Source organism: Geotrypetes seraphini, chromosome 5 (assembly GCF_902459505.1).
Source record: "Geotrypetes seraphini chromosome 5, aGeoSer1.1, whole genome shotgun sequence".
Taxonomy (NCBI): domain Eukaryota; kingdom Metazoa; phylum Chordata; class Amphibia; order Gymnophiona; family Dermophiidae; genus Geotrypetes; species Geotrypetes seraphini.
In genome coordinates this window covers 120,826,901-120,853,708 of record NC_047088.1, presented here as the reverse complement: position 1 = coordinate 120,853,708, position 26,808 = coordinate 120,826,901, and the positions used below count along the sequence as shown (strand labels likewise).

Genomic DNA, 26,808 nt, shown 5'->3' with positions numbered 1-26,808 from the left:
CTTGTTTTTCTTCTATTTTAACAACTCTGGTTTCTATCTGCTCCATTCTGTTGTTAGCCACTTCCATTTGCCTTGATAAGCTGGAAACGTCTTCTCTTACTGCTGCTAGCTGATCTGCATTACTTTTTACAATTAGTTTAATTGCCTTTAGTTCGTCTAATAAGTCCAGTGTTTCAGTATCAGCAGCAGGCAATGGAATCTTAGAGGGAGTCACTGGATCAGGTTTCAAACGCTTTCCCTTTCCACCAGATGTAAAAGCTGCCTCCAATTTGGTTTGCTTAGTACAAGCCATCATCTACTATTAGAGTATACCAGCGTTTTGAAGAAAAATAAACTTCAAAGTTGAAAAATTAGCCAAATATCTGCCTGAATATGAGGAGCTTCAAATTCACCCAACAATTTCAGTTGCCCTCAAGTTCCGGAATCCATAGTCTGTTATTGACAAAGACAGGGGGAAAGCCACTTCTTTCCCTGGATTGGTAGTATAGAATATTGCTACTCCTTGGATTTTGGCCATGTACCTAGTGACCTGGATTGGCCACCGTGAGAACGAGCTACTGGGATTGATGGACCATTGGTCTGACCCAGTAAGGCTGTTCTTATGACTGTACCCTAGTTATGCCACTGTTTACATCATATCTTCAGGTTAGAATATATACAGTTCTATGGGAAGAACATAAGTTACCATATTGGGATAGACCAAACATCCCTCTGGCCCAGAATCCAATGGCCAACCCAAGTCACAAGTACCTGAGAAGATCCCAAGGAATAAAACAGATTTTATGTTGCTTGAGTTGTTCCTGAAGGCTCTATTTTGGCACCAATTCAATTTAATATCTTTCTAGCTCCTCTCCTAACCTTTATTCATTCTGTAGGTCTCAACTGGTTTTGTTTGCACAGATGATATTTAAGTACTTGCCTCTTTGAAAATAGAAAACTTAAAATAAATTCAACACTAGAGATACCATTGCAAATAGACTAGCACAAACTTAAATTACATTCTGATAAGACTAAAGGTATCATTTTTTCAAGGAAAGGAACACATGTAGCATCAAGTTCTATTTCTATTGCTGGCATTCCAGTAAACTTTGTGTCTTCTTTAAAATGCTGGGCATAATTATTGACTTAGATTTGTCTTTTCAAGAACATATTTTATTCATCATTAGGAAATGTTTTTATAAACGTAAAACTATTAATTTCAGAAAAGCATTCTTAACAGAGATTTCAAAAAATCCTTTGAGGCGTCAACTATGCTTCTCTAAAGCCTGTACCTTCTGCCAATTTGTCCAACCTTACCTCTGACTCCCTCACTCCAGTCCCGACAATGTACTGCAATGCCAGATCAGTATGCAACAAGACTCAAATATTAAATGATTTACTAGGAGATTCTGATCCTGGATTCCTGTGCATTACGGAATCATGGATTGAAAAAGACGATTTATTTACACAAAACGAACTTTGTTCCCACGGCTATCAAGGCCTCTTCTTGTCCAGAAATAGCTGGAAAGGAGGAGGCCTGGCACTTCTCTACAAATCATTCTTTGACGTTCAGCTCCTCAAAAAGGGTAGTGACACACCACTAGAATATATGCTATTATCTCAGTCAACGACGAGCTCTATTATCACCAACTGAGCATTTTGCTACTATATCGTCCACCTATCCCTTGGAATAAATCCTCCAAACTCGTTTTTGAGACCATAACAAGCGCTTTCCTAAAATTTCAAAGATTACTGATTATTGGTGATATCAATCTCAACCTTGACAATAACACCAGCAAGGATGCGAAGAAATTCAACAACTTTCTCACCTCTCTAGGCTTTCCCTCTCCTGAGCCCTCTCCAACCCATGAAAGGGGCATACACTAGATATCATTAGTTTCCTCAATCTTACGGACTACAAAACTCTAGCCGAAGGTGTTTGCTGGGAACATGTCCGTTGGTCCGACCATTTTCTAGGTACGTTCTGTCTCCCCATTTTCATGTCTCACCTTGGGGTTCAACCCCGCGCCACAAAATCTATTACCTTCCGTAAAAAAATTGCAAGCGATTAGTTCTGGACCCAATTTCTCAACCAGTTTTCCTTTTGTCCCAAACCTGATACCCCAGAAACCAACTGGCGCAACTAGGTAAACCTCTTTGAGTCTACATACTGCTCTCTTGCCCCTCTACTAAAACGGTCTCCTACTCCCGTAAGGCCTCGTGGTATCTTCCATACCACAGAGAACTAAAGCAGAAATGCCGTGTACTAGAGTGTAAATGGAAAAAATCAAAATCCCCCGCATAGACAGTCCTGGAGGGACAGTCCCTATTACTGGAGGGACAGTATCAAGTTCTATAATACAGTACTAAAAAAAGCAAGGAAGAATTTTTACAGTGACAAAATCACCAGATCCAATAACCACTGAGATTTGGAATAACCTCCCTGCCCCGCTGCTGAACCTAGGCTCATTCCAATTATTACATTATATTACATTACATTAGTGATTTCTATTCTGCCAATACCTTGCGGTTCAAGGCGGATTACAAAAGAAGTTTTCTGGCCATTTCCAGAGGAATTGAAGAGTAGAGAGATTTCCTACAGAGAATTGGGATGAGTCTTGCGGAGTTAGTTTGTCTTCAAGAATGTCTTGAATAGGATGGTTTTTATTTCTTTTCTAAACGATTTGTAGTCTGTAGTCATTATCAGTAAATTGGAGAGTTGGTAGTCTAGTTTTGCTGCTTGAGTGGCTAGAAGGCCGTCGTACAGTTTTTTTTGTTTGACGTCTTTGATTTGGGGATGAGTGAACGGTCTATGCGTTCTGTGTCTGGTTGAGGTAGTTTGGATTAGGCGGTTGTTTAGGTAGGCTGGGCTGTCTCCGTTTATGGTTTTAAATAGTAGGCAATAGAATTTGAATTGTACTCTTGCTTGTATTGGGAGCCAGTGAGAATCTAGGTACGCCACTGTGATGTTGTCGTGTTTCCTCAATGAATAGATAAGTCTTAGCGCTGTGTTTTGAACAGTTTGTAGTTATTTTATCATTTTTGTGGGGCAGGGGAGATAGAGTATGTTGCAGTAGTCTAGAAGACCCAGGACAAGGGATTGGACTAAGAGCTAGAATTGTGTTCTGTCAAAGAATTTTCGAACTTGTCTTAAGTTTCTCATGACCCCAAATGATTTTTGTATTGTTTTGTTGATTTGTGGTTGCATGGTACAGCATCTGTCTATTGTCATTCCTAGAAGTTTTAGAGTAGGTTGTATAGGGTATGTGATTGAGTTTATTACTAGGTTTGTTATAGTTGGGGATTTATTTTCGAGAATTAATTTTGTCTTGTCTGGGTTCAGTTTCAGTTTGTGATTATTCATCCATGTTGCAATTGTTTCAAGTGTCTTGTGTCTATCATGGAGGACGTTGGTTGGTCAAAAGGAAGGAGAATGGTGATGTCATCAGCATAGCTATAGGAGGTTAAGCCTAATTTGTCCAGGCAGGTACCGAGGGATGCAATGTTGTGATTGAAGAGGGTTGAGCATAATGGAGATCCTTGGGGTACGCCGCAGGGGATGGACCATGGTTATGATTTTTCTTTGTTCAATTTGACTATGTAGGTTCTGGATTGTAGGAAGCCTTGAAACCATGTCTGTGATCCCTATTTCTAGTATTTGTAGTAGGATGTTGTGGGTCCACCAGGTCAAATGCAGCGGTGAGGTCCAGCTGTATAATCAGCATTTTTCTGTGCTGAGGTGTTGTCTAGCTAAGTTCCAGGAGAGAACCTAGTAGTGTCTCTGTGCTGTAGTTGGTTCTGAAACCCAATTGTGTGGGATGGAGTATGTTGTGGTCTTCTAGGTAAGTGGTGAGGAGTTTGGCTACCAGGCTTTCCATTATTTTTACATAGAGTGGTATTGAGGCTATGGGTCTGTAGTTGGATGGTTGGTCTGTTGCTCCTTTAGGGTCTTTTAGGATCGGGGTAACAACGATTTCACCAAGGTCTTGCGGGAAAAGGCCATCTGTGAGCATGGTTTGTATCCATTGTAAGAGGAGAGTGCGGAATTTGGTACTGGAGGATTTTAATAGGTATGGAGGGCAGTGGTTGAGATAGCAGGTTGCGTGGTTGTATTTTTTGCAGAGTTTGTTAAGGTCAGGCCATTGTATTGTGGGGAAGTGGGACCAGGTTCTGTCTGCCGCTGTTGAATCTTTTTCTGTGGGGGGCATTGTGATCTCTTCTAGGTGGGTTGGGCTTCCGTAGAGGGTGGACCTAGCTGTTGTGATTTTGTTTTTAAAGTATTCGGCTAAAAGTGTAGCTTAGGGGGGAGGGGTTCCGTTATTGGCCAGATAGGGTTTGGTGTCTGTGAGTTCTTTTAGTATTAGGAATATTTTTTGTGTGTCTTGGGTTTCTTTGCCTATTAGGTTGGAGTAGTGTGTTTTTCTTTTAGTTTTTGTTTGTATTGGTTTAGTTTTTTCCAAGCTGTTTTCGTGGGTTCTTGGTTATTCTTTTTCCATTTTCTTTCTAGTCGTCTTTTGAGTAGGAGTAATTCGTTATCGAACCATATGTCTGATCGTCTGCTAATTCTGTTTTTTGTTTGTATTGGGGCTAGCTTGTCTAGGGTAGCTGTGCTTATCTTGCACCATTGTGAGACGAAGTCCTTGGGGTTGCATTCTTGGAGTGCTGCATCTATTTTAGTCCAGAATTTGGAGGGGTCGATGTAGTTACGAGAGTTGTAGGTTGATCTTTGGGGTTTTGGTTTGGTTTTGTCTTTGGCCCAATTGAGGTTGAAGGAGTATGTGTAGTGATCTGACCAAAGGGATTAGGAGTGGACCACTTTCCATTTGATGTTTGACTCTCTGGCAGTAAGGGCTGTTGGGTCATGAAAGCTGCTATGTCAAGTTGGTGACCTTTTTCATGTGTGATTTGTGGGTCTAATATCTTGTATGTTAGGGCTTCGAGGAATGACAATAGGTTTTCTACTTGTTTGGAGGATTGGTCTTCAAGATGGAGGTTTAGGTCTCCTAGGATTAGATTGTAAATTGCTGTTAATGAATTTTGGTATATAAAATCTTCTAATTCGGGTCTAGCTGTGTTCCAATTCCTTGGTGTTATGTAGCAGAGCATGCAAGTGAAAGCATCTGAAAACCTGGCTTTTCTCCAAAATGTAAAATGTAAAGCTAGCTATCTTCTTCATAACCTCTTATTTCTTATTATGTTCTTCCCTCATTTATTGAATTTACATGTAAACCGTGCCGAGCTCTATCTTTATGGAGATGATGTGGTAATACAAACTTAAGGTTTAGTTTAGTTTAGTTTAGTTGTTTGTTTTGGATTTAGAGAATTCTGTATTAGGGAAATTTGTGGGGAAGATTGACTTGTTTGTCTATTGCATTTTATGACGTTTGTGTTTGAAATTGTGAATGTAAATGTTTTTTGTATATCACTTAGATTTAAGAGATTCATAAATTTTTAAAATAAATAAACTTCTCCCTCTCTCTTTTCCATACATGTCTCCCTCCCCTCCACCATATGTAGGATTTCTCCCTCTCACCCTTTTCTACCTCTTCTCTCCCTTCTTCTACTCCACGCCAACAATTTTTTATTTATTTATTTTTAAAATTTATGAATCGCTTAAATCTAAGCGATGTACAAAACATTTACATCCACAATTTCAAGCACAAACAAACATTATAAAATGCAATAAACAAATAAGTCAATCTCCCCACAAATTTCCTTAATACAGAATTCTTTAACTCTAAAACAAATAATAACCACAGGGTTAGAGAAAGACGTCCACAAATAATTGTGTTTTTAACATTTTCTTAAAAGACTTACGATCTTTGCATAATCTCATTATACCTGGAATTGAATTCCAGAGATTCTTACCAGCAAGTGAGAAAATAGATATTCTAGATCAGGGGTATCCTACCTCATGCGGCCCGGTGAATTATTTTGTGCGGCCCCAGTCGAGGGCAATGCAGTGTTTTCCTCTGCTGCCCCCGGGTGTTTACTGTCTTGCTAGCTCCCTCCTCTGTCTTGCTGCAGCGTTTGCGCGTTTGTGCAGCCCCAGAAACATTTTTTTCAGCCAATGCGGCCCAGGGAAGCCAAAAGGTTGGACACCCCTGTTCTAGATATTAAATATACAATTCTTCCTCTCTCTCCCCCCCCCCCAATGTGCAGCATCTTTCCTCCCACCCATTCCTGTGTGGCAGCTTTCCATCTCCCTCTCTCTTATCCGCCTGTGTAGTAGTTTTCCATCCCTTCCTCCCATCCTCCTATGCACAGCACCCATCTACTCGCTCCCAATGGGACCTGACATACCTCCAAGATCTAAAGCAATGGCAGCGGTGGCCGATCAGCAGCGGCATTGCTCTGAACAGGCTACTCTGCGAGCAGCCCATTCAGAGTGATGCCAGCTAACTGTCCACCACCACCACTGCTGCTGCTTTAGAAGGCCTCAGAGGTATGTCAGGTCTTACCGGGGTGGGGGGAGGGTGTTGGTCACTGAATTAATTGGTGAGTCTGATTTTCTCGGGCAACGAATCAATTCACCAAAGTGAATTAGTGAAATCGGTTTGAATTGGGCAGCACTACTGACTTCGAATACCATACTATACTTCATGAGTTTTACATTCCTCTCAGCAAAATTGGCTAGCTTCTCTTCCTTTTTGCATTATTTTTTTGGACACCATCCTTTGTGCTTAACATCTACTATAGAACTTTCATACGTACTATTCAAAAAATATGTCAAATCACATTTGGCGATTAGAAGAATTTCTCCTAGAAGACACAGTTGATGCAGCTTAGTCTGGGCATGGAATTTTATTCTAGTTTTATTGTAAATTCCAATGAAGGAATTGCCATTAGCTGTACGGCATATAAAAATTAAACTTCCCACTACACATTAGAATGGAAACCTCTTTCCAAAGATTTAAAGCTGATCTTAAAAAAACCCCACATTTTTCCATGACATTTTTGATTCATGATCCTGTACTTGGTCTTTGCCCAGAAGGGAAGGTTTTGAGATTGACTTGGATCTGGAGTTCACAAGAGTGAGGCCTTTTCTATGCTTTTCCTCTTATTATGTCTTATTTATTTATGTATTTATTTATGTACTAGTCTTTAAGCCCGTTACATTAACGGGTGCTAGAATAGATGTGTGTGTATCTTTCTTTCTTTCTCTCCCCTTGGCCGCTGTCTGTCTGTCTATGTTTATTTGTTTCTCTCTCCTTGGACACTGGCTGTCTCTCCTTGGACACTGGCTGTCTCTCCTTAGACGCTGGCTGTTTGTCTTCCTTTCTGTCTGCCTCTCTGGCCCCCTGTGTGTCATTCTTCGTGTCTGTGTCCTTGTAACATTCCCCCCCCAGAGCAAAGCTGTCTGCCCCCAGCATACCCCTTCCCCCAAAGCAGCCCCCTTTCACTCTCCCTGACTGTCTCTCCATGGCCCCCTTCTGTCTTCCCCCCCAGATCAAAGCTGTCTGCCCCCCAGCACACCTCTCCCCTCAAAGTAGCCCCCTTTCCCTCTCCCTGACTGTCTTTCCATGGCCCCCTTATGTCTTCCCCCCCTGAGCAAAGCTATCTGCCCCCCAGAACACCTCTCCAACAAAAGCAGCCCCCTGTACCTGCTCCCCCCATCACCAGTCCTTATTCTCAAGCTGAAGGAGCCATAGGGTTTGGCAGCTTCCCTCAGGGCTGCCCGTCTCTTCCTCCTGTACACCTCCCTTCCCAGAGGGACTTCATGAGCAAAGTGGCGAGCAGCACGGCCCCCAGCGTGAGCAAGCAGATCCCCGCCAGCACACATCTGTCCAGATGCGCCCCGCGCCTGGCACTCTCCTGCACCAGGCACTCCATCTCCCGGGCCAGGATCTTGCCGCGCTCCTTCTTCGCCTCTTGCAGCACCGTGTGGGAGACGACCACCCCGGCCACTAAACATATCACGGCGCTGACGAAGCCGTAATCCGTCGATCTGCCTTGGGTTTCGGCCACAGGGTACTCGTGGTGGGGGATTGGGGGTGAGCTGGGTTGTACCTCAGTTTGGGGAGATCTGTACGTCTCCGGGTGAGTGGAGGGCGTGGGCAGCTCCTCCCCCAGACCGCGCCAGTTCGCCTCTTGCCTAAGGGTCGAATAGCCTTGACTGGGTGGAGCAGGGCTACCCAAAACACCGGAGGTGCTCAGCCTTTGTGTGGATTGACAGCAACACGTTGCTGTGCCTTGGCCATCCTTCCTCTCTGTCCTGCAGTCGGCGCACTACCGGTCCAGCCTCTGGTAGTGATCATCATCACACTGTCCTTTGCCTTTCGCCAGGTGCAAGAGCTCCAGACACACCATCAAAAAGCACTGCTGCAAGTCTTTTCAGGACTAAAAGCGCCCTGCTGAGGTTCGTGGCCAGCTGTAGCGAAACCTCGCAGTTCGCTGTCCACCTCAGTAGCATGTTCCCTCTGACGCGATCGCGTCAGAGGGAACATGCTACCATGTGGAGAGCAGCCTGCCTAGATGGCTTAACTTATTGAAATTTAACAACATTGAATGATTTTATGTTATCTGTGTTGAGCTTTGCTAAGGTTGTGAAAATAGCTGTTTGGATCTGTTCTTTTTCTTAGGCCTTGCTGAAGATGGACTCACAAGGTCTGGTTGTTCGGCTCCTCCAGGATTTTGTTCTTCTCAGCACAGCAGTGGAAATATCTCAACACTGGAGAGAACTGGCTGACAAGCTAACCAAAATCTCCAAGCAACAGATAGAGGCATATGAAGCTCCCCACCGAGATAAGAATGGAATTGTGGATAATGAGGTAAAAGGAGACGTAATGACTGCAAGCTGGGCTGAGCAAAGGTGCAGGACCAATGTTAGACATACAGAGGACTAGGGCAAAAGGTGGCCCCCAAAGCCTATTTTCAAGTTATGCCTTCTTTAAATTAAAAAAATAAATAAATAAATAAATAAATTGAGGCAGGCTTGGTATTTTTAGTTGCTTCCCTCTAATGCCCTACAAACTTGGCTGGTAATATGGAATGGCAAGAAAACACTGCTATTGAAATTGTTAATCCTGTTCATTGAAATAACCACAGATAATATACTTTTATTATAAGAGCATGATCTTACTTGTTCCTGCATGGTTGAGTGACTTGGACAAGGAAGAGAAAGCCATTCACTCAGGGATTATCTGGTTAAATCCTGCAAATATTCAGAAATTTTAGCCCTCGGAAGAGTGTATAATGAGTTGGTGATTTTGATCTCTTCAAGATGTCTGCATTAGCAATATATAATACCATTCAGTGTTGCAAAGGTTTCCTGCCAAATTTGGCTCTTCTTTTTATAATTATGGTGTGTGATTTTTGTTGTTTTTTTAATTGTAGCTACAGGATTATTTTAGTTCACTACTGTGGCCATCCTACAAATCCAGTTTTCCTTATTCAGTGAATGACAGCGTATGGGTGTGCCTGTGTGTATGCATTTGTATACATCTGTGTGTATAATGTCTATGCATAAGTCTCTGTCTATGTAACATAGTATATAATGGCAGATAAAGACCTATCCGTTTTGCCCAATAATGCAGCCAGAGTCACATCTGCCACTTTGTGTAGGTTACACTCTTTTGTGATTGAACACTGGCATCACTGTTTGGTTGAAAAGAATATGTATACAGGCTATCTACCTGCCTCCTAATACTTCCATATTTTCCTCGGTTCTTAATTCTATTTCTGGGGAGATCAGAGAAAGAATTCCACACTCAAGTATAGTTAAATAGTCAAAGCTTTGAGAAGTGTTTCTGCATCCACCAAAATAATGGGACGTCAGAAAGGCTTCCCAAATACAGGTGACTGGCCATTTTATTGACATCATTAATTAATTCATTATTAAACATACATAGGTGGTACATCCTCTAATCACAATCCATTAACAAATTGAAGAAATTGAAGTCACATGGTTTCTTAATTTTATTTTGCTAGTAATTTCCTTAGCAACAGTGACTTAACTCAGCACATGCTATTTGTCACCTCTGTCAGAAGGAAGTGGACAACATGCTATTGGCTTACTGAGGTCAAGCTGACCTTTGCAGACATGTTCTATTCAATTGCAAATATCTCGTTCTTATAAATAGATGTGTTTTTCTCTCTAAACCATCTAAACAACTACTGGAAGAAAAATATGTTTTTATAAATAAATGTGTTAGTGTGACTTTTAGCCCACTTTCATGGAATGATTGTTATGGCCCCAGCATCTTGTTTCAGGCATTAAACCAAAATATTTTGTTCTATGAAGGAAAACTATGTACTCTGCGAGCTGCTGTTTATACTTTGCTTTGTGTGTGAAGGACTTCTATTATTCAGCTACATTTTCATATAATATTAGTGTCTTTTAAAGCCTTAACTAAAAGTGTATCCAATACATATTGGTTATAGGGGCCATATTAGTTATGGGGGACCCATCTTATATTCTGCACAATATCCTCATCATTTCAACCAGGGCAGCTGGCAAGCTGTTGAAGACCACTCTAGTCCATCCTAATCTGTCTCGTTTTTGGGGATATAGGACTTAAAGATTTGCTGTCCTGGCCTTACTTCCCAACAGGATTGTAGGAATTGCAAGAAGACTTTATGCAGATGGCAGATGAAATTTAATGTGATCTGTTTCTTGGTGCCCAAGCAGGGCAGTTTGTTCAGGCCCATATTGGATCTCAAAAGGGTCAGTACCTCTCTGAGGGTCATGTGCATGGTGAGGCCCAGAGAGTTCATTACTTTTCTAGATTGCTCAGGGAGCCTCACAATTCTGTATGCTTAGACTGCATTTTCAGTCCTGTAGACTTAAAAGGGTGGGTCAATGGTATGGGCAGACTTGATGGGCTGTAGCCCTTATCTGACGTCATCTTTCTATGTTTCTATGTTTTTATGAGCTTTTCCGTTTGGCTGGCTACAGCTCTGTGGGCCTTCTCCAAGTCATGGTTGTGGTAGTGGTGGCCTCACAGCCTGAAGAGGGCATTTTGTGCCTTCCCACTTAGTGGACTCAAACATAGTCTCATGTGTTTGAGTGATTCATTGCCAGAATGCCTTAGGTGGATGGTAAATTACCTCAAAAGTTGCTTAGTTCTGTTGTGTTTACTGCCTCCTTCAATTATGCCAGCATAGCAATGGTTGTTTAGCTGGTATGGGGGTCTGGGTATCTATGTCACCTTTGCCATACTTGTGCTGTGTCTGTTTATATGAACTAACAAAAACAAAAAACAAAATGAAAATGCCTTTAAACCACGAAGATGCTCAGAACCATTGCTTGGTAAGAAAGTGACCAAACCAGGGCAGCAACCCTTGTAAGGACTTTCAAAGAGTCTATCATAGCACCATCCTCAAGCGGTAGAAAGGTATTTAAATTTTGGTGAGTGTCTTTTTATACTATTTTTCTTTTTTCTATTAAATGTCCATTTGAAGTGTCCAATACTTAAGTGAAAACTGTGATCCTCAAAATAGGCAAAACATAGCTGTGAGAGTTTAGGAAGCCAACTTGCTGCAGCAGGTACAGGTGGGTTCTAACGCGTTTCGCCGACAGACTTCTTCAGAGAATCCCCATGCTGGATGGAACATCAAGTTCAACAACTTCCTAACGAAAGAAGACAGAGACAAACCATTGTAAGAATTCAAACCCCATATACTCTCACAAACTCACGACGCTGCTGGCTGGATACCTGAATCTTCACTTCTAAATCGATTGCATTTCCTGTTGACATCAGAAGCAGCTGATCCCCCAGTTTAAATACTATGCCTGGGTGTCAATCATCAGTGTAGAAACGCCCACTACTCCACCTCCCGATTTAAACCAGTAGGGGTCACTGTCTGCCAGTGAAATATACATGACTATTCTATCTTCCATAGCCAAGCCTGCTTGTTCCCACCTCTCTTTAAACTTGGAACTTCCAAGACCAGTACTGGCATATGGTGTTCCATGTTTACAAATAGCACAGACAAAAAGTTACCCTGTTCCAGGATGGTGATTTTGTAACACTCTTGGCTTGCAAAATCACATCAAACCACTGTGGGATTTGTACGGACTGATCCTGCCCATTACTATTAGTGCTGCAAGTTCCATAATGCACCATGATGAACCTATTAGAAATCCCAGAGCATTATTCCATCTCCAGCCTCAAATTAGGTAGCTGAATAGCTCTGATATAGGTACATGTGGAAACCTTTCCCTATTCTGGTATTCACCCTTACCTCTGTAGGTTTGCAGGGCAGTCCCACATACCAGGTGTGTCATGAGCACATTTGTAAACATGCCATGCGTGTGCAAGAGTCATGGGAATGTTTGTCAAGACAAGCCTCTGAAAATACAGTATGTGGCTCAGTGTACACTGGGTCATCTCACTTACTGAGCTTTGGACACCGGTGACACATTGGACTACTCTGCTCTCTGTTATCTTGGGATGGTGTGATCTGTTGAGTATCCAATCCTGGCCACTTAGCTACACATAGAAGTGCCAACAAATGCAGAATGTGAAGGTGATGGTCAGCTCCTACATTGTTCATGTAGGATAGTTCAAGGATAACATGTAGCAAACACCTATTGTTTACAGGTATCTTCTCTGGATTGCTCAGGGAGCCTCACAATTCTGTTTGCATGGTTGTTACAAGAGATACCTGGTATGCGGGCCACGTTGTAAGGGGTCATTCAGATGATGCTTGCTCTTGTAGCCCCCATGTATTCTCCTTGATCCAACCTCAGCATGGATACATAACAATGTAACTGCTTAAATGTAACCACCATTAGCATTTAACTGTGAATTGTGTGCTACAATTAATAATCTGCAATGACTACAATTAATAATCTGCAATGCTAACACACTGTGCAAAGGGAGGTGTGGGTTCTCATTTGGCTATGATATGAGTTGGAGATGATATCCCAGGAAAGCCTCTTAACAACAGCTGTTTAGGGATATGGGCCTCTGTTTCCCCACCAATATGACTTGCTTGTAATATTTGCTCCTTTATTCCCTTTGTCGCAGATGGCTGCTTAGTCCACTGCATGATCCAGTCACACCTGCATATAATGATGCACAAATTGCCACTTGTGGGATCATTGAGCACACCTTTGGCATATTAAAAAGTCATTTTAAGTGCCTGGATAAAACGGAGGGGGGAGGGAGCCTTACAATAACCCCCTGAGACTGTTGCTGTATACTGCACAATATTGCCATCGGGCATCGTATCCCAGATCCCGCATGTTGCCCTGCAGGTGCTCGAGCAAACACAGTGAATGGTAGGCAGATGCGGCAGAAAATCATTAAGGAATATTTTTCGTATGTCACCCATGTGTTCAGGTGGAGAAGTGGGTGTCATTGAACTATGTCTTAATCAGTTGCCATCTGTCGTGCAGAAAGTGCTGTCCCTGTTGTACCCTGTACAGCTGTGACCTCCTGCAGATCATGGTGCTATGTTCAAGTGAGCCACATGATGTCAAGAGTATGACTGCTACTGATAGGGGTGCACCACTCGATGGGAGATGTCATATCAGGTTATATCAGTGCATAGACCATATAGCTAACAGCTTCTGTTCAGTTATTGTAGATAGGTCTGTATTGTGGCAGGGCCAGGCCCCAGGTGAGTGGGAAACCCCAGCGCGGACCACAGGTAAGATTTTTGATGCGCCTTTTATATGGTTGGTGTAAGGAAAACCAGACACTGGATTTCTTTCCAACAAAACTTCACCGGGTTTATTATAAGAAAAAATAAAGATTATCAAACTCAAAAGAATTCTCCTTCACAGTCTCTAGTCACACAGTTCATGTTACAGACTTCCAGTGTCTGTTATATGTAATCTAGTCTAGGGACTGGACAGTACTTGACAGCAAAAAAGATAAACCAAAATCAAACAAGCTTTTCAGTCTCTCAAATGCCCCAATACTTCCTCCTTAGGGCAGATGGCTTCTATTAGCACCAGTTCTGGCTAGCACTGGCTGAGCATTGCAGGTGCCAGCCCTTCTTCCTAACACTTTTCCTAACAAAGAGAAGAAAAACGTTTTCTCTGCCACTGCTTTTCCTCTCTAGCAATGAGTCCCCTCTAAGGACTTTCACAGCCCTGCTTTGCAGGCTGTGTGGAGCAAGCCTCCCTTTTCACCAAGGTCTTCAGACCCTTCCAAAAATGCCCCCCAAAAGTCCTTCAGCTTGGTTCTTTGGAGACTGTTAGGTGAGGTTTTAAACACACTTGGAAACTCGAGTAATGCTGCATTGTTATTACCTGTAGCTTCAATTAGGCTTAGGTTTCTTTGGCAAAGACTTTTCTTTTACTCTGTGAGGCAGGAGGCAGCTTCTCATGGGTCATTCACATGTCCATGCCTTGATCTAGCACCTAGTCCCCTGGGTCAGTCTCACTGTATCTTCCCCATCCTCTATCACTGGGCTATAGTCCATTAGGTCTCCTGTTTCACTTTCCACTTCCCATCCCCCTTCCTGGGTGTTTGGGACAGATTCAAAGGAGAATTCTTCCTGGCTGGAGCTATCCTCTAGCCCTACCTCCCAAGGATTATATGGGGTATTATCATACCTCTCTGAAGGGAATATTCCTGCCCTTCCTTCCTGACCTGGAACAAAACTCCTGTTTTGTGGACAAGGGAAGTTTTTTGCTTTGCTCCTCATGTGCCTGCCTGCCTCGTTAGAGTCAGCTGAGGGTAATTTATTCATCTGACTCCCTCCTGCTTGAGGCTTACGTGGCTGCCTAGCCTTGTAGCAAACTCCACCCCTTTCTGTGTGGTTCATAGTCAAATGCACGCAAGACAAAAGCACGTGGACAAACGGGCACAGACAAGTGAGCACAAGACAATTCAGTGTGAATGATTTCTAGTAAAAAGCACGAGCATGACATTTGAGTGCAAGACATCTGAACGCTGACAAGTGAGTGCAAGACAAGTGAGCGTCGGCAAATGAGCTCAAGACAAATGAGCGCAAGACAAATGAGCAAAAGACTATTGAGCGCGACAAGAGGCTAGGTAATTATAGTGATTAAAAATGTATTTGCACACCACAGTCACGTATGAACACTATGTCGGCGTTTGACCCAAGCGCTTTTGTCCTGTCACCAGGATCTTATATTGCAGGGATCTCAAAGTCCCTCATTGAGAGCTGCAATCTAGTCAGGTTTTCAGGATTTCCGCATTGAAAGCAGTGTATGCACATAGATCTCATGCATATTCATTGGGAAAATCCTGAAAACCCAACTGGATTGCGGTCCTCAAGGAGGAACTTTGACACCCCAGTGCCATACCCACTCGACACTAAAGCACCAATGTGCATCAACAACCTCAGCTATCCAATTCAACCCACTTTGAAGATATTGGGTGTAACACTGGACCAAAACCTGACCATGAAAGACCAGGTGGACTCCTTGATCAGAAAAATCTTTCATACCCTCTGGAAACTTCGGTCCATCAGAGCTTACTTCGATGCCTCATCATTTCGAATTCTAGTACAATCCCTTATTCTGAGTCAACTCGATTATTGTAACATCGCCTACTTGGCACTCCCCCAGAAATACATGTGGCGATTGCAACTGGTTCAGAATACAGCGGTTAGACTACTTTGTGGATTGAAGAAGTTTGATTATGTGACACCTTCCTATCGACTCTTACACTGGCTACCGATGGAGGCACGTGTGAAATTCAAGTTTGGCTGTTTTTGCTTCAAGGTACTCTATGGCTTAGTCCCTAAATACATAACAGACCTTTTCTCTTTCTCAACCAACAGACACAAGCGAAGCTCACACCTGAACTTCGTTTCTCCACCGGTTAGAGGTTGTAAATTTAAAAGTCATTATCAACATCTTCTCGCACATCAAGCAGCATTATGGGGTAAAGACCTTGAACAATTGCTTGTGCCTACTACCTATGGAGAATTCAGGAAATGCCTGAAAACACATCTATTCCTGAAATACTTAGGAAACCAACCTATTCAATCTTAGTCCTTAACAACCGAGCGCAAGAACCACCTGTCGCTAAATCTGTACTTTGTTTGTTCACTCAATCTGTACCTTTGTTTATTCACTCAATCTGTAACATTTCTAATCATTGTAAACCGCAAAGAACTTCACGGTCCTGCGGTATATAAACTGTTATTATTATTATTATAGTGTAAGGTAAATGGGCGTAGTAAGTGTTTTCAGTGGGTTCATAGTCCAATAGGTGCAAGACAAATTGTGTTTCCATATTTTGTTCTGATGCCCCTAGCCTTCTTCCTTTGCCTGCAGTGTCTATTCCTCTGATCCAAGCTAACCTGATTCATCCCTCTTGTCTCCCAGTTCATAGTCAAATGCTAATGTAACCAGGCCTCCTACTAGAGGTGTGTAACATTCAGGATATGCATAAAAATGACAAAATGTATATACATTGTGGCCACCACTATAGCCCAGAACAGGGCTCCGTAGAAATCCTGGTGGCTACAACAAACAATGCACTGGCGTGTGACCCGGCATGGAGTCACCCTGCAGGACCGGATTTTTAGAAGCAATGAAGCTTAAATCAAACACAAATAAGGTCCTCACAATTAAGGTTGTTCAGCACACAGTTCTTTTTACTTAAGTCTTAAGGCTGGTAAGTATTTATTCATACCTTGTAACACTAGTCAGGATTTCTCACAGCCTTAAGGAAAAGAAAAAAAAAACTTGCCAAAATAAACAGGCAGGAAAATCAAACAGTCCACAGTAAAGTCCAAACTTTCTTTTACTGCTCTTTAAGTCCTAATTGCTCTTGAGTCCACAACTCAAAATAAAGTTCAGCATTTTTGTTTCCTTTAATTCCCAGCCATTAGAGAAAAATAAAGGAAAGCCTCTGGCAACCGTATATGTCTGCCAGGAACAGGAGAGTGCAACAGGTTTTGCCAAAATAAAGGCCTAGAGTTAGGCTTTTCAAAAATTCCCTCCCAAGGTGGAAGCAAAACCTCTCCCCACACTCTCACAGCTTCCTCAAAACAACATTCCAGAAAACAGCACACTAACAGTCCAAAACACACCACACTCACTGTTTGTGGCTTGAAGCCAAGTCCACCTGCATTGATTCAGGATAATTGGATTCACAGCCAGTACAAGCTTCTTGGAAGTCCATAGGCTCCTCGCTCAGAAGTGGTAAGTCTTCTGCTTGTTCAGCCTCAGTCCATTCCATCGGTACAGGTCTGTTGTCCCTGCTTGACCCAGGTGGATCCTTAGGGAGGCAAGACTTAAACTTCCTCCCTAACCGGCTTGCTGGTTTGAATGCCACTGCTGGCTTATCTACCCTAGGGACGTGCCCTGTTCTGATGGTGTCAGCAGAAGACCAGGGGCCTCTTGAGCTCCCCTGATGGTGACTAGGACAAAGCTCACTCCCTTCATCTGCAGATAAATCTGGCTCCTCCTGGTGGCCACTGGCATTATCCCCCACATTATCATCCTGGCATTTTCCTTCCGGGATTTTACTTTTACATTTTTCCCAGACTTAACTGGGACCTTGGCAGAGCCCGGGTCTGACTGGTCACAACATATATGTGAGTATATGGACATGTGAAAATGGTGTGCACTTGGCCAGGTCATGTGTCTTCATACAATATTTAACTCCTCAGGGACATAGTGATATATGAGTTGTTTCTCCCACCTTCAAAGGAAAAACAGGATGTCAACCGTGGATAGACCACCCATTTGATATCATTGTCAGGCCAGTCAGAGTGGTGTAAAGCTTAGTGCGCAATCTTTTAGATTGTGTTTTGGGTCCTCAGCTTCCTCTGCCTCTCCTTCTGACTTTAAATGGTGGTAGAGCATCAGTAGGTGAAAACAAGGAGCAAATGAAGAGGAAGAGTGTGGCACAGTAGTTAAAGCTACAGCCTCAGCACGCCAGGGTTGAGGGTTCAAACACATGCTGCTCCCTGTGAACTCATCCAAGTCACTTAATCCCACCATTGACTCAAGTACATGAGATAGATTGTGAGGCCGCCAGGACAGACAGGGAAAAGTGCCTGAGTACAAGAACAAATCCATTAAAACAGTTCTTCTGAACTCTCCTGGGAGAACAGTATATAAATACTCCATTTTTCTCAATGGAGGAGAGTAAACCTTGGAGTGCCGCAGGGGTCTGTATTGGGACTGGTACTATTTAACTTATTTATAAATGATCTGGAAATTGGAATGACTAGTGAAGTGATTAAATTTGCAGATAACATTAAACTGTTCAAAGTTGTTAAAACACATGCAGATTGTGAAAAATTGCAGGCAGAAATTAGGAAATTGGAAGACTGGGTGTCCAAGTGGCAGATGAAATATAATGTGGACAAATGCAAAGTGATGCACATTGGGAAGAATAACCCGAATCACAATTAATGGATTCTAGGGTCCACCTTGGGGGTTAGTGCCCAAGAAATGTGTGGTGGCGGCGAAAAGGACGAACAGAATGCTAGGAATTATTAAGAAGGGGATCACAAACTGATCTGAGAAGGTTATCATCTCGCTGTACCGGGCCATGGTACGTCCCCACCTTGAATACTGTGTCCAGCACTGGTTTGCCGTACATGAAGAACACGGTACTACTCAAGAGAGTCCAGAGAAGAGCAACTAAAATGGTTAAGGGACTGGAGGAGTTGCCATATAGCGAAAGATTAGAGAAACTGGGCCTCTTCTCCCTTGAAAAGAGGAGACTGAGAGGGGACATGATCGAAACATTCAAGATAATGAAGGGAATAGACTTAGTAGATAAAGACAGGTTGTTCACCCTCTCCAAGGTAGAAAGAACGAAAGGGCACTCTCTAAAGTTAAAAGGGGATAGATTCTGTACAAACGTAAGGAAGTTCTTCTTCACCAAGAGAGCATTATAAAACTGGAATGCTCTTCCGGAGGCTGTTACAAGGGAAAACACCCTCCAGGGATTCAAGACAAAATTAGACAAGTTCCTGCTGAACCAGAACGTACGCAGGTAAGGCTAGACTCAGGGCACTGGTCTTTGACCTAAGGGCTGCTGTGTGAGCGGACTGTTGGGCATGATGGACCACTGGTCTGACCCAGGAGCAGCAAAAACTCAAATAGTAGCAGCATCGATCCACTTGTACCTGTTCTACACCACTCAAAATTTTGTAGACTTTGATCATATCTCCCCTCAGCCATCTCTTTTGCAAGCTAAAGAGCCCTAACCTTTTTAGTCTTTCCTTATACGAGGGGAGTTCCATCTTCTTTGAACCTTTTCTAGTGCTGCTATATCTTTCTTGAGATAAGGAGACCAGAATTGAACACAGTACTCCAGGTGAGATTGTACCATGGAGCAATACAGAGGCATTATAACATCCTTAGTCTTGTTAACCATCCTAGCATCTTGTTTGCTTTTTTGGCCGCTGCCACACATTGGGCGGAAGGTTTAATCATATTGTCTATAATGACACCCAGAACTTTTTCTTGAGTGCTGACCCCCAAGGTGACCCTAGCAACTAGTAATTATAATCCCAATGTGCATCACTTTGCATTTGTCCACATTAAATTTCATCTGCCATTTGGACGCCTAGTCTTCCAATTTCCTAAGGTCTTCCTGCAGTTTTTCAGTCCGCATGCATTTTAACAACTTTGAACTGTTTAGTGTCATCTCAGATTTAATCACCTCACTTGTAGTTCCAATTTCCAGATCATTTAAACCAGCTTATAATACGTTAAATAGCACCAATCCCAGTACAGATCACTGTGGCACACCACTATTTACCCTCCTCCATTGAGAAAAATGGCCATTTAATCCTACCCTTTGTTTTCTGTCTGATAACTATTTCTTAATCTACAACTGAACATTGTTTCCTATCCCATCACTCTTTAATTTTCTCAGGAGCCTCTCATGAAAAACTTATATCAAAAGCTTTCTGGAAATATAGATACATCAACCGGCTTGCTTTTATCCACATGTTTATTCACACCCTCAATGAAGAAGCAAATTGGTGAGGCAAGACTTCACTCAGCTGAACCTATGCTGACTCTGTTTCATGAAATCATGTTTGTCTACATGTTCCACAGTTTTATTTCCACTATTTTGCCCGGCACTGAGGTCAGGCTTACCGATCTGTAATTTTCCGGATCTCCCCTAGTGCCCTTTTTAAAAATCGGCGTAACATTGGCCACCCTCCAATTTTCAGGTACTACAGACGATTTTAGTGACAGGTTACAGATCACTAACAGCAGTTACAGATCACTAACAGCAGTTCAGCAATTTCATGTTTAAGTTCTTTTAGTACCCTGGGATGTATACCATCCAGTCCAGGTGATTTATTACTTTTTAACTTGTTGATTTGGCTTAGTATATCTTTCAGATTCACCGAGATTTATTTCAGTTCCGCCACCTCTTCACCCTTGAAAACCATTTCCAGTTCTGGAAGATTTCTTGCATCTTCTTCCATAAAGACTGAAGCAAAGAAGATTAAGAAGAGGATAAACACTGTAAAAACACTAGAGCAAGCATGGTCCCTCTTTAAGGACATGCTCACTGAGGCGCAAAATCTATATATGCTGCGTATCAACAAGGGATCCAAGAAGAAAAAGAACAAAGAACCAGCGTGGCTCACTGTAGCGGTGAAAGAAGTGATCAGAGACAAGAAGACTTCGTTTAAGGAATGGAAAAGGTAAAAAATGGACAAAAACTGGAAAAAGCACAAACAATATCAACGCAGGTGCCATAAGGCGGTAAAAGGGGCCAAAAGAAATTACGAGGAGAAAATAGCCAAGGAGGCAAAAAACTTCATGCCGTTCTTTTGATATATTAAGGGGAAACGACCTGCAAAGGAAGTGGTGGGACCATTGGATGACCAAGGAATAAAGGGAGCGCTAAAGGAGGACAAAGCAATCGCCGACAAACTGAACACATTTTTTGCATCTGTATTTACTGAAGAGGATATATACAGCATACCAGAACCCATCAAGCTATATGCTGGAAGCAAAAACGGAAAACTGACAGGGTTAACGGTCAGTCTAGAAGAGGTATGCAAGCAGATTGATAGGCTTAAGAGTGATAAATCCCTGGGACCGGATGGTATCCATATGAGGGTCATCAAAGAACTGAAAAGGACTATAGCTGAACTGCTTCAGCTAATAGCCAATCTGTCGATCAAATCGGGAAAGATTCCGGAGGACTGGAAAGTGGCGAATGTTACGCCGATCTTCAAAAAAGGTTCAAGGGGAGATCCGGGAAACTAAATACCAGTAAATCTAACCTCGGTACTGGAAAAGATGGTAGAGGTGCTGATTAAGGACCACATTATTGATCACCTTGACGGACATGGTCTGATGAGCACCAGCCAGCACAGTTTCAGCAAAGTCAGATCTTGTTTGACAAACTTGCTGCACTTCTTCGAGGGAGTAAACAAGCAGCTAGACAAGAGCGACCCAGTTGACGTATATCTGGATTTTCAGAAGACATTTGACAAGGTTCCACATGAACGACTACTTCGGAAAACTGCGAGCCATGGAATCGAGGATGAAATACTCACATGGATTAAAAACTGGCTGGAGCATGGGAAACATAGTGAGGGTAAATGGACAATACTCAGACTGGAAGGACGTCACCAGTGGGGTACCGCAGGGCTTGGTGCTTTGACCCGTGCTCTTCAACATCTTTATAAAAGATCTGGACATAGATACAACGAGTGAGGTGATTAAATTTGCAGATGATACGAAGTTATTCAGAGTAGTGAAGACACAGGGGGATTGTGAAGATCTTCAACGTGACATAATCAGGCTCAAGGAATGGGCATCGACATGGCAGATGAGGTTCAACGTGGATAAGTGTAAAGTGATGCATGTCGGTAACAAAAATCTCATGCATGAATATAGGATGTCTGGGGTGGTATTTGAAGAGACCTCCCAGGAAAGAGACTTGGGAGTTCTGATTGACAAGTCAATTAAGCCGTCCGCGCAATGTGCGGCGGCAGCAAAAAAGGCAAACAGAATGCTAGGAATGATAAAGAAGGGGATCACGAACAGATCGGAGAAGGTTATCATGCCGCTGTACCGGGCCATGATGCGCCCTCACCTAGAGTACTGCGTCCAACACTGGTTGCCATACATGAAGAAGGACACGGTACTACTCGAAAGGGTCCAAAGAAGAGTGATTAAAATGGTTAAGGGGCTGGAGGAGTTGCCATACAGTGAGAGATTGGAGAAACTGGGCCTCTTCTCCCTTGAAAAGAGGAGACTGAGAGGGAACATGATTGAAACATTCAAAATACTGAAGGGAATAGACTTAGCAGATAAAGACAGATTGTTCACCCTCTCCAAGGTGGGGAGAACAAGAGGGCACTCTCTAAATTGAAAGGGGATAGATTCCGTACAAACGTAAGGAAGTTCTGCTTCATCCAGAAAGTAGTAGAGAGCTGGAATGCTCTTCCGGAGTCTGTAATAGGGGAAAACACCCTCCAGGGATTCAAGACAAAGTTAGACAAGTTCCTGCTGAACTGAAACATACGCAGGTAGGGCTAGAGTCAGGGTGCTGGTCTTTGACTAGAGGGCCGCTGCATGAGCTGGGCATGATGGACCACTGGTCTGACCCAGCAGCGACAATTCTTATGTTCTTATTCAGTATCTCTGCTGTGGCCTTATCCTCCCTGAGCTCACCTTTTACTCCTTGATCATCCAACGGTCCCACGGTTTCCCTCACAGATATTCTGCTTTTGATGTACCTAAAATTTTGTTACTATGAGTTTTTGCCTCGTTGGCAAGTTGTTCTTCATATTTTTGTTTAGCTTTCTTTATCAATGTTTTGCATCTAACTTACCAGTGCTTAGTGTCCTTAGTGCCTTCTTCCTATGTCCTTAGTGCCCCCAGTGCCTCTTTCCCATGTCCTTAGTGCCCCCAGTGCCTCCTTCCCATGTCTTTAGTGCCCCCAGTGCCTCCTTCCCATGGCCTTAGTGGTCCCAGTGCCTCTTCCCATGTCCTTAGTGCCCCCAGTGCCTCCTTCCCATGTCCTTAGTGCCCTCAGTGTCTCCTTCCTATGTCCCTCTCACTGCCTTCCAGACTTTGTCCCACCCCCACCCCAGAAGCCAGCCTGTCTACCTCCCTCCCTGGCCAAAGCCTGCTTGCCTGCCTACCTCCTTCCCTCCCTGCTGCGCACAAAAAAAAAAAGCCTCCCTCCTTCCTTTTCTCCAGTCTGCTTCTATCTTACCTCCCTGCTGCTGCTAATCGCCGACACAAAGTCTTCTTTCCAATGTCAATTCTGATGTCGGAAAGCACGTTCTGGGCCAGCCAATCGCTGCCTGGCTGGCCCAGAACGTCGTTTCCGATGTCAGAATTGACGTCGGAAAGAAGACTTCATGTTGGCAATTAGCAGCAGCAGCAGCAGCAGGGAGGTAAGATAGCAGCGGACCGAGGGAAAGGAAGGAGGGAGGCTTTTTTTTTTTTGCGCAGCAGGTAGGGATAGGAAGTGATTGCCTGTCTCGTTGCCCCGAGCACAGCTTCAGGACGCTGTCCCTGAAAATGGGACATTCCGGCATCCCGAAGCTGTGTGTGGGGACAACGGGACAGGGGGGTCTGAAAATGGGACGGTCCCGTTCAAAATGGGACGTATGGTCACCTTATGTATAACCATCTTTTTACCTCTCTATCTGTTGTATGTCATATTATCTGAAGTCTCACTTCTAGGTACGTTAGATAAATTATGAGCCCACCAGGGCAGATAGGAAGAATGCTTGAGTACCTGATTGTTAAACTGCTTAGATAACCTGATATACAATTCCATGCTTTTTTGCCTGCAAACTGTATGTAAAAACATCTCCACCATCATTGCACCTTGTGCATCTAGGCAGTGCAGTCTTACCTTTCATACTGTTGTGGTTGGCTAGCAGAAACAACAGTCAGCTCTATCACAAATAAATGCTAGGAGCTACATCAGTGTACTGCTCATATACTGAATCCTATATAATAAAAGGTTACCAGCGCATGCGCTTTGAAAACGGCGTGATCACTGCCGCTGTGGTGTGTGATCCGTGGCCGTATTCTACTGCACGCGCCCTGGCTTTTAAACTCTTCAGGCGCGAGCGGCAGCTTGCCGCATTTCCCCCGACTTCCGAGCTGTGCGTGAGCGGCGGCTTGCTGCATGCACCGCGCTGTGAAACTGTTTAGGCGCCAGCGGCTTGCCGCATGCGCCCGGCTTTCAAATTCTTCATTTCTTCAGGCTGGTGCGCAGGAGGGAGTCGCGGTGGCAGTTTGTGTCCAGGAGCTACAGTTTTGTTAGCTGGCTCACAGGATCAGCAGGAGGGTGTCCTGCTCTGCCGGTTTCTCTCTAATAAGGTAAGTAAATTGCTAATTCTGCTACTGCTCAGGGAAGTGGAGGGGGAGAGGGAAAGGGGGCTGCTTTGGGGGAGGGATGTTCTAGGGGGCAGAAGGAGGCCATGAAGGGACAGAGAAATACAGGCAGGCAGGGGGCCAAGGAGAGAGACCGAGAGACAGGCAGAGAAAAAGGGGGCCTGGGAGAGAGACAGACAGAAAGAAAGATAAACAGACAGACAGCGACCAAGGAGAGAGAGAAAAATTAAAAAAAAGACAGACACCAGGCAAGGAGAGAGAGACAGAAATAATACAAAAAAAAGACAGACACCGGCCAAGGAGAGAGGGAGAAATAAAAAAAAAAAAAAAGACAGACAATGGCTGAGAGAGAGAGAAAGAAAAAAAGACATACAGACAGCCAGCAGCCAAGGAGAGAGAGACACAAAGAAAAAAAAAGACAGACAGCGTCCAAGGAGAGAGAGAGAAAAAAAAATTTTAAAAAAAGACAGACAGACACTGGCCAAGGAGAGAGAGAAAGAGAAAGAAAAAAAAAAACCCACACACACAGCGGCCAAGGAGAGAGAGACAAAGAAAAAAAGACATACAGCCAGCAGCCAAGGAGAGAGAGACAAAGAAAAAAAAGTCAGACACCAGCCAAGGAGAGAGAGAGAGAAAAAAAACCCAAACAGACACCGGCCAAGGAGAGAGAGAAATAAACCAGACAGACACCGGCCAAGGAGAGAGAGAGAGAAAAAAAAAAAAAAGACAGACAGACAGCGGCCAAGGAGAGATAGAGAGAGAGAAAAAAAAAAAGACAGACAGACAGCATCCAAGGAGAGAGAGAGAAATAAAATATAGATAGACAGACACCGGCCAAGGAGAGATAGATAAATTAAAAAAATAAAATGATAGACACCTGCCAAGAAGAAAAAGAGAGAGAGAAAAAACCAGACAGACAGTGGCCAAGGAAAAAGAGAGAAAGGAAAAAAAACCAGACAGACAGTGACCAAGAAAAAAGAGAGAAAGAAAAAAACCAGACAGATAGTGACCAAGGAAAAAAAGAGAGAGAATAAAACCCAGACAGACAGCGGCCAAGGAGAAAAAAGAGAGAAAGAAAATCCAGACAGACAGCAGCCAAGGAAAAAGAGAGAGAAATAAATTATGACAGACAGACGGAGTACCAGAGAGACAGACAGAAAGACAGAGAGACCGCGTCCAAGAAACAAAAAAAGACAGTGGGCAAGGGAGAGAGACAGATAGAAATTAAGACACACATTACAGAAATAAAAATTAAAGAAATGCCTATCTCTACACATCTATTCTAGCAACTGCAGTGATTTGTGTGTGGCTGTTTCAACCAGGAGCAGTTTCCCTATCGTTACAAGGAGCCTGCGTCAGACCCTGCCAGAGCTGCTTTAGAAAACAGAAAATTTCTCAGATAAGGCAAAAATTTGTGTGCTTGGGGCAGGAAGTAATTTTGCTTTGGTTTGGGCAAGAGGTGTAGTGGGGAGGGGGCCAGGGAGTGATCTTGCATTGGTTTGGATGAAGGGGATGTGCTTGGTTGGAATCAGGGAGTGATCTTGCTTTGCTTTGAGGGGAGGAGTGTGGTTAGTAGGGAGCAAGGAACAATCTTAATTTACTTTGTGGGGAGGGGTGTGTTGAGGAGGTGGGCAGGGAATGATCTTGCATTAGTTTGGGTGAAGGAGGGTGTGCTTGGTTTGGGTCAAGGACTGATATTGCTTTGCTTTGGAGGAGAGGTGTGGTTGGTTAGGGTTATGGAGTGATGTTGCTTTGCTTTGGGGGGAGGGTTGTACTTGGTTGCAGTTACAGTAGTGAGTGTGCCCAAAAAACCCCCCAACAGTGCCAGCACTCAGAGTGCGTAAAAAAATAGTGCCAGCAGTGAGTGTGCATAAAAAAAAATCCCAACACTCAGTGTGCTTAAAAATACAATCCCACCACTCATTGTGACTTAAAAAACACTCCTACCACTCAGTGTGACTAAAAACAACCATAACAGCACTTAGGGCCTGATTCGCCAAAGTGCGTCCCAATTTTAGGCAGCTGTACGCGTCCTACAGCTGTCTAATCAGCCAATCGGGATGCACGTTTTAAAAAAAATGCTCCCCAGGCAGGCCACCTATATTGAAGGCGCCTCCGGGAGCCTAGGGAGACCCGCAAGACGCCTAAGCTCGCCTAAGGGCCTTAGGCGGGCTTTAGGCGAACCTAGGTGGCCCTACGCGTCTCCCTAGTAGAGGAAGAAATGCTTAAAATGTAGGCCAGCAAAATGCTGGTCTACTTTGTAAGTAGACGCGGCCGCTATACTTATTGCGGCAAGGGATCTCTCTGCCGCTATAAGTATAGCGGGCCGCGGCCCAAACCCTCCTGCCAGAAGATGCCCCCCCCCGACACTACCGACCGCCCCCCCCGACACTACCAACCGCCCCTCCCCCCAAAATTACCGATCTCCCTCCCACCCCGACACTACCGATCGCTGGCAGGAGGGTGCCCAATCCCTCCTGCCCGAAGACGCACCCTCCCCCCCACCCCAAAAATATCGATCACTGGCAGGAGGGTGCCCAATCCCTCCTGCCCAAAGACGCACCCTCCCCCCACGGCAATATCGATCGCTG

The 26,808-nt window shown here is 43.8% G+C and overlaps 1 protein-coding gene across 5 annotated transcripts in view; it reads left to right on the top strand.

The window, feature by feature from the left end:
- Window positions 1–26,808, top strand: part of SH3BP4 (SH3 domain binding protein 4) — a 241,357-nt gene that overhangs the window by 126,183 nt on the left and 88,366 nt on the right. For all 5 annotated transcript variants that reach the window (XM_033944884.1, XM_033944883.1, XM_033944887.1 and 2 more), the window contains one exon: window positions 8,562–8,750. In XM_033944884.1, the coding sequence (XP_033800775.1) occupies window positions 8,562–8,750 (189 nt within the window). The remainder of the gene's footprint in view (window positions 1–8,561; window positions 8,751–26,808) is intronic.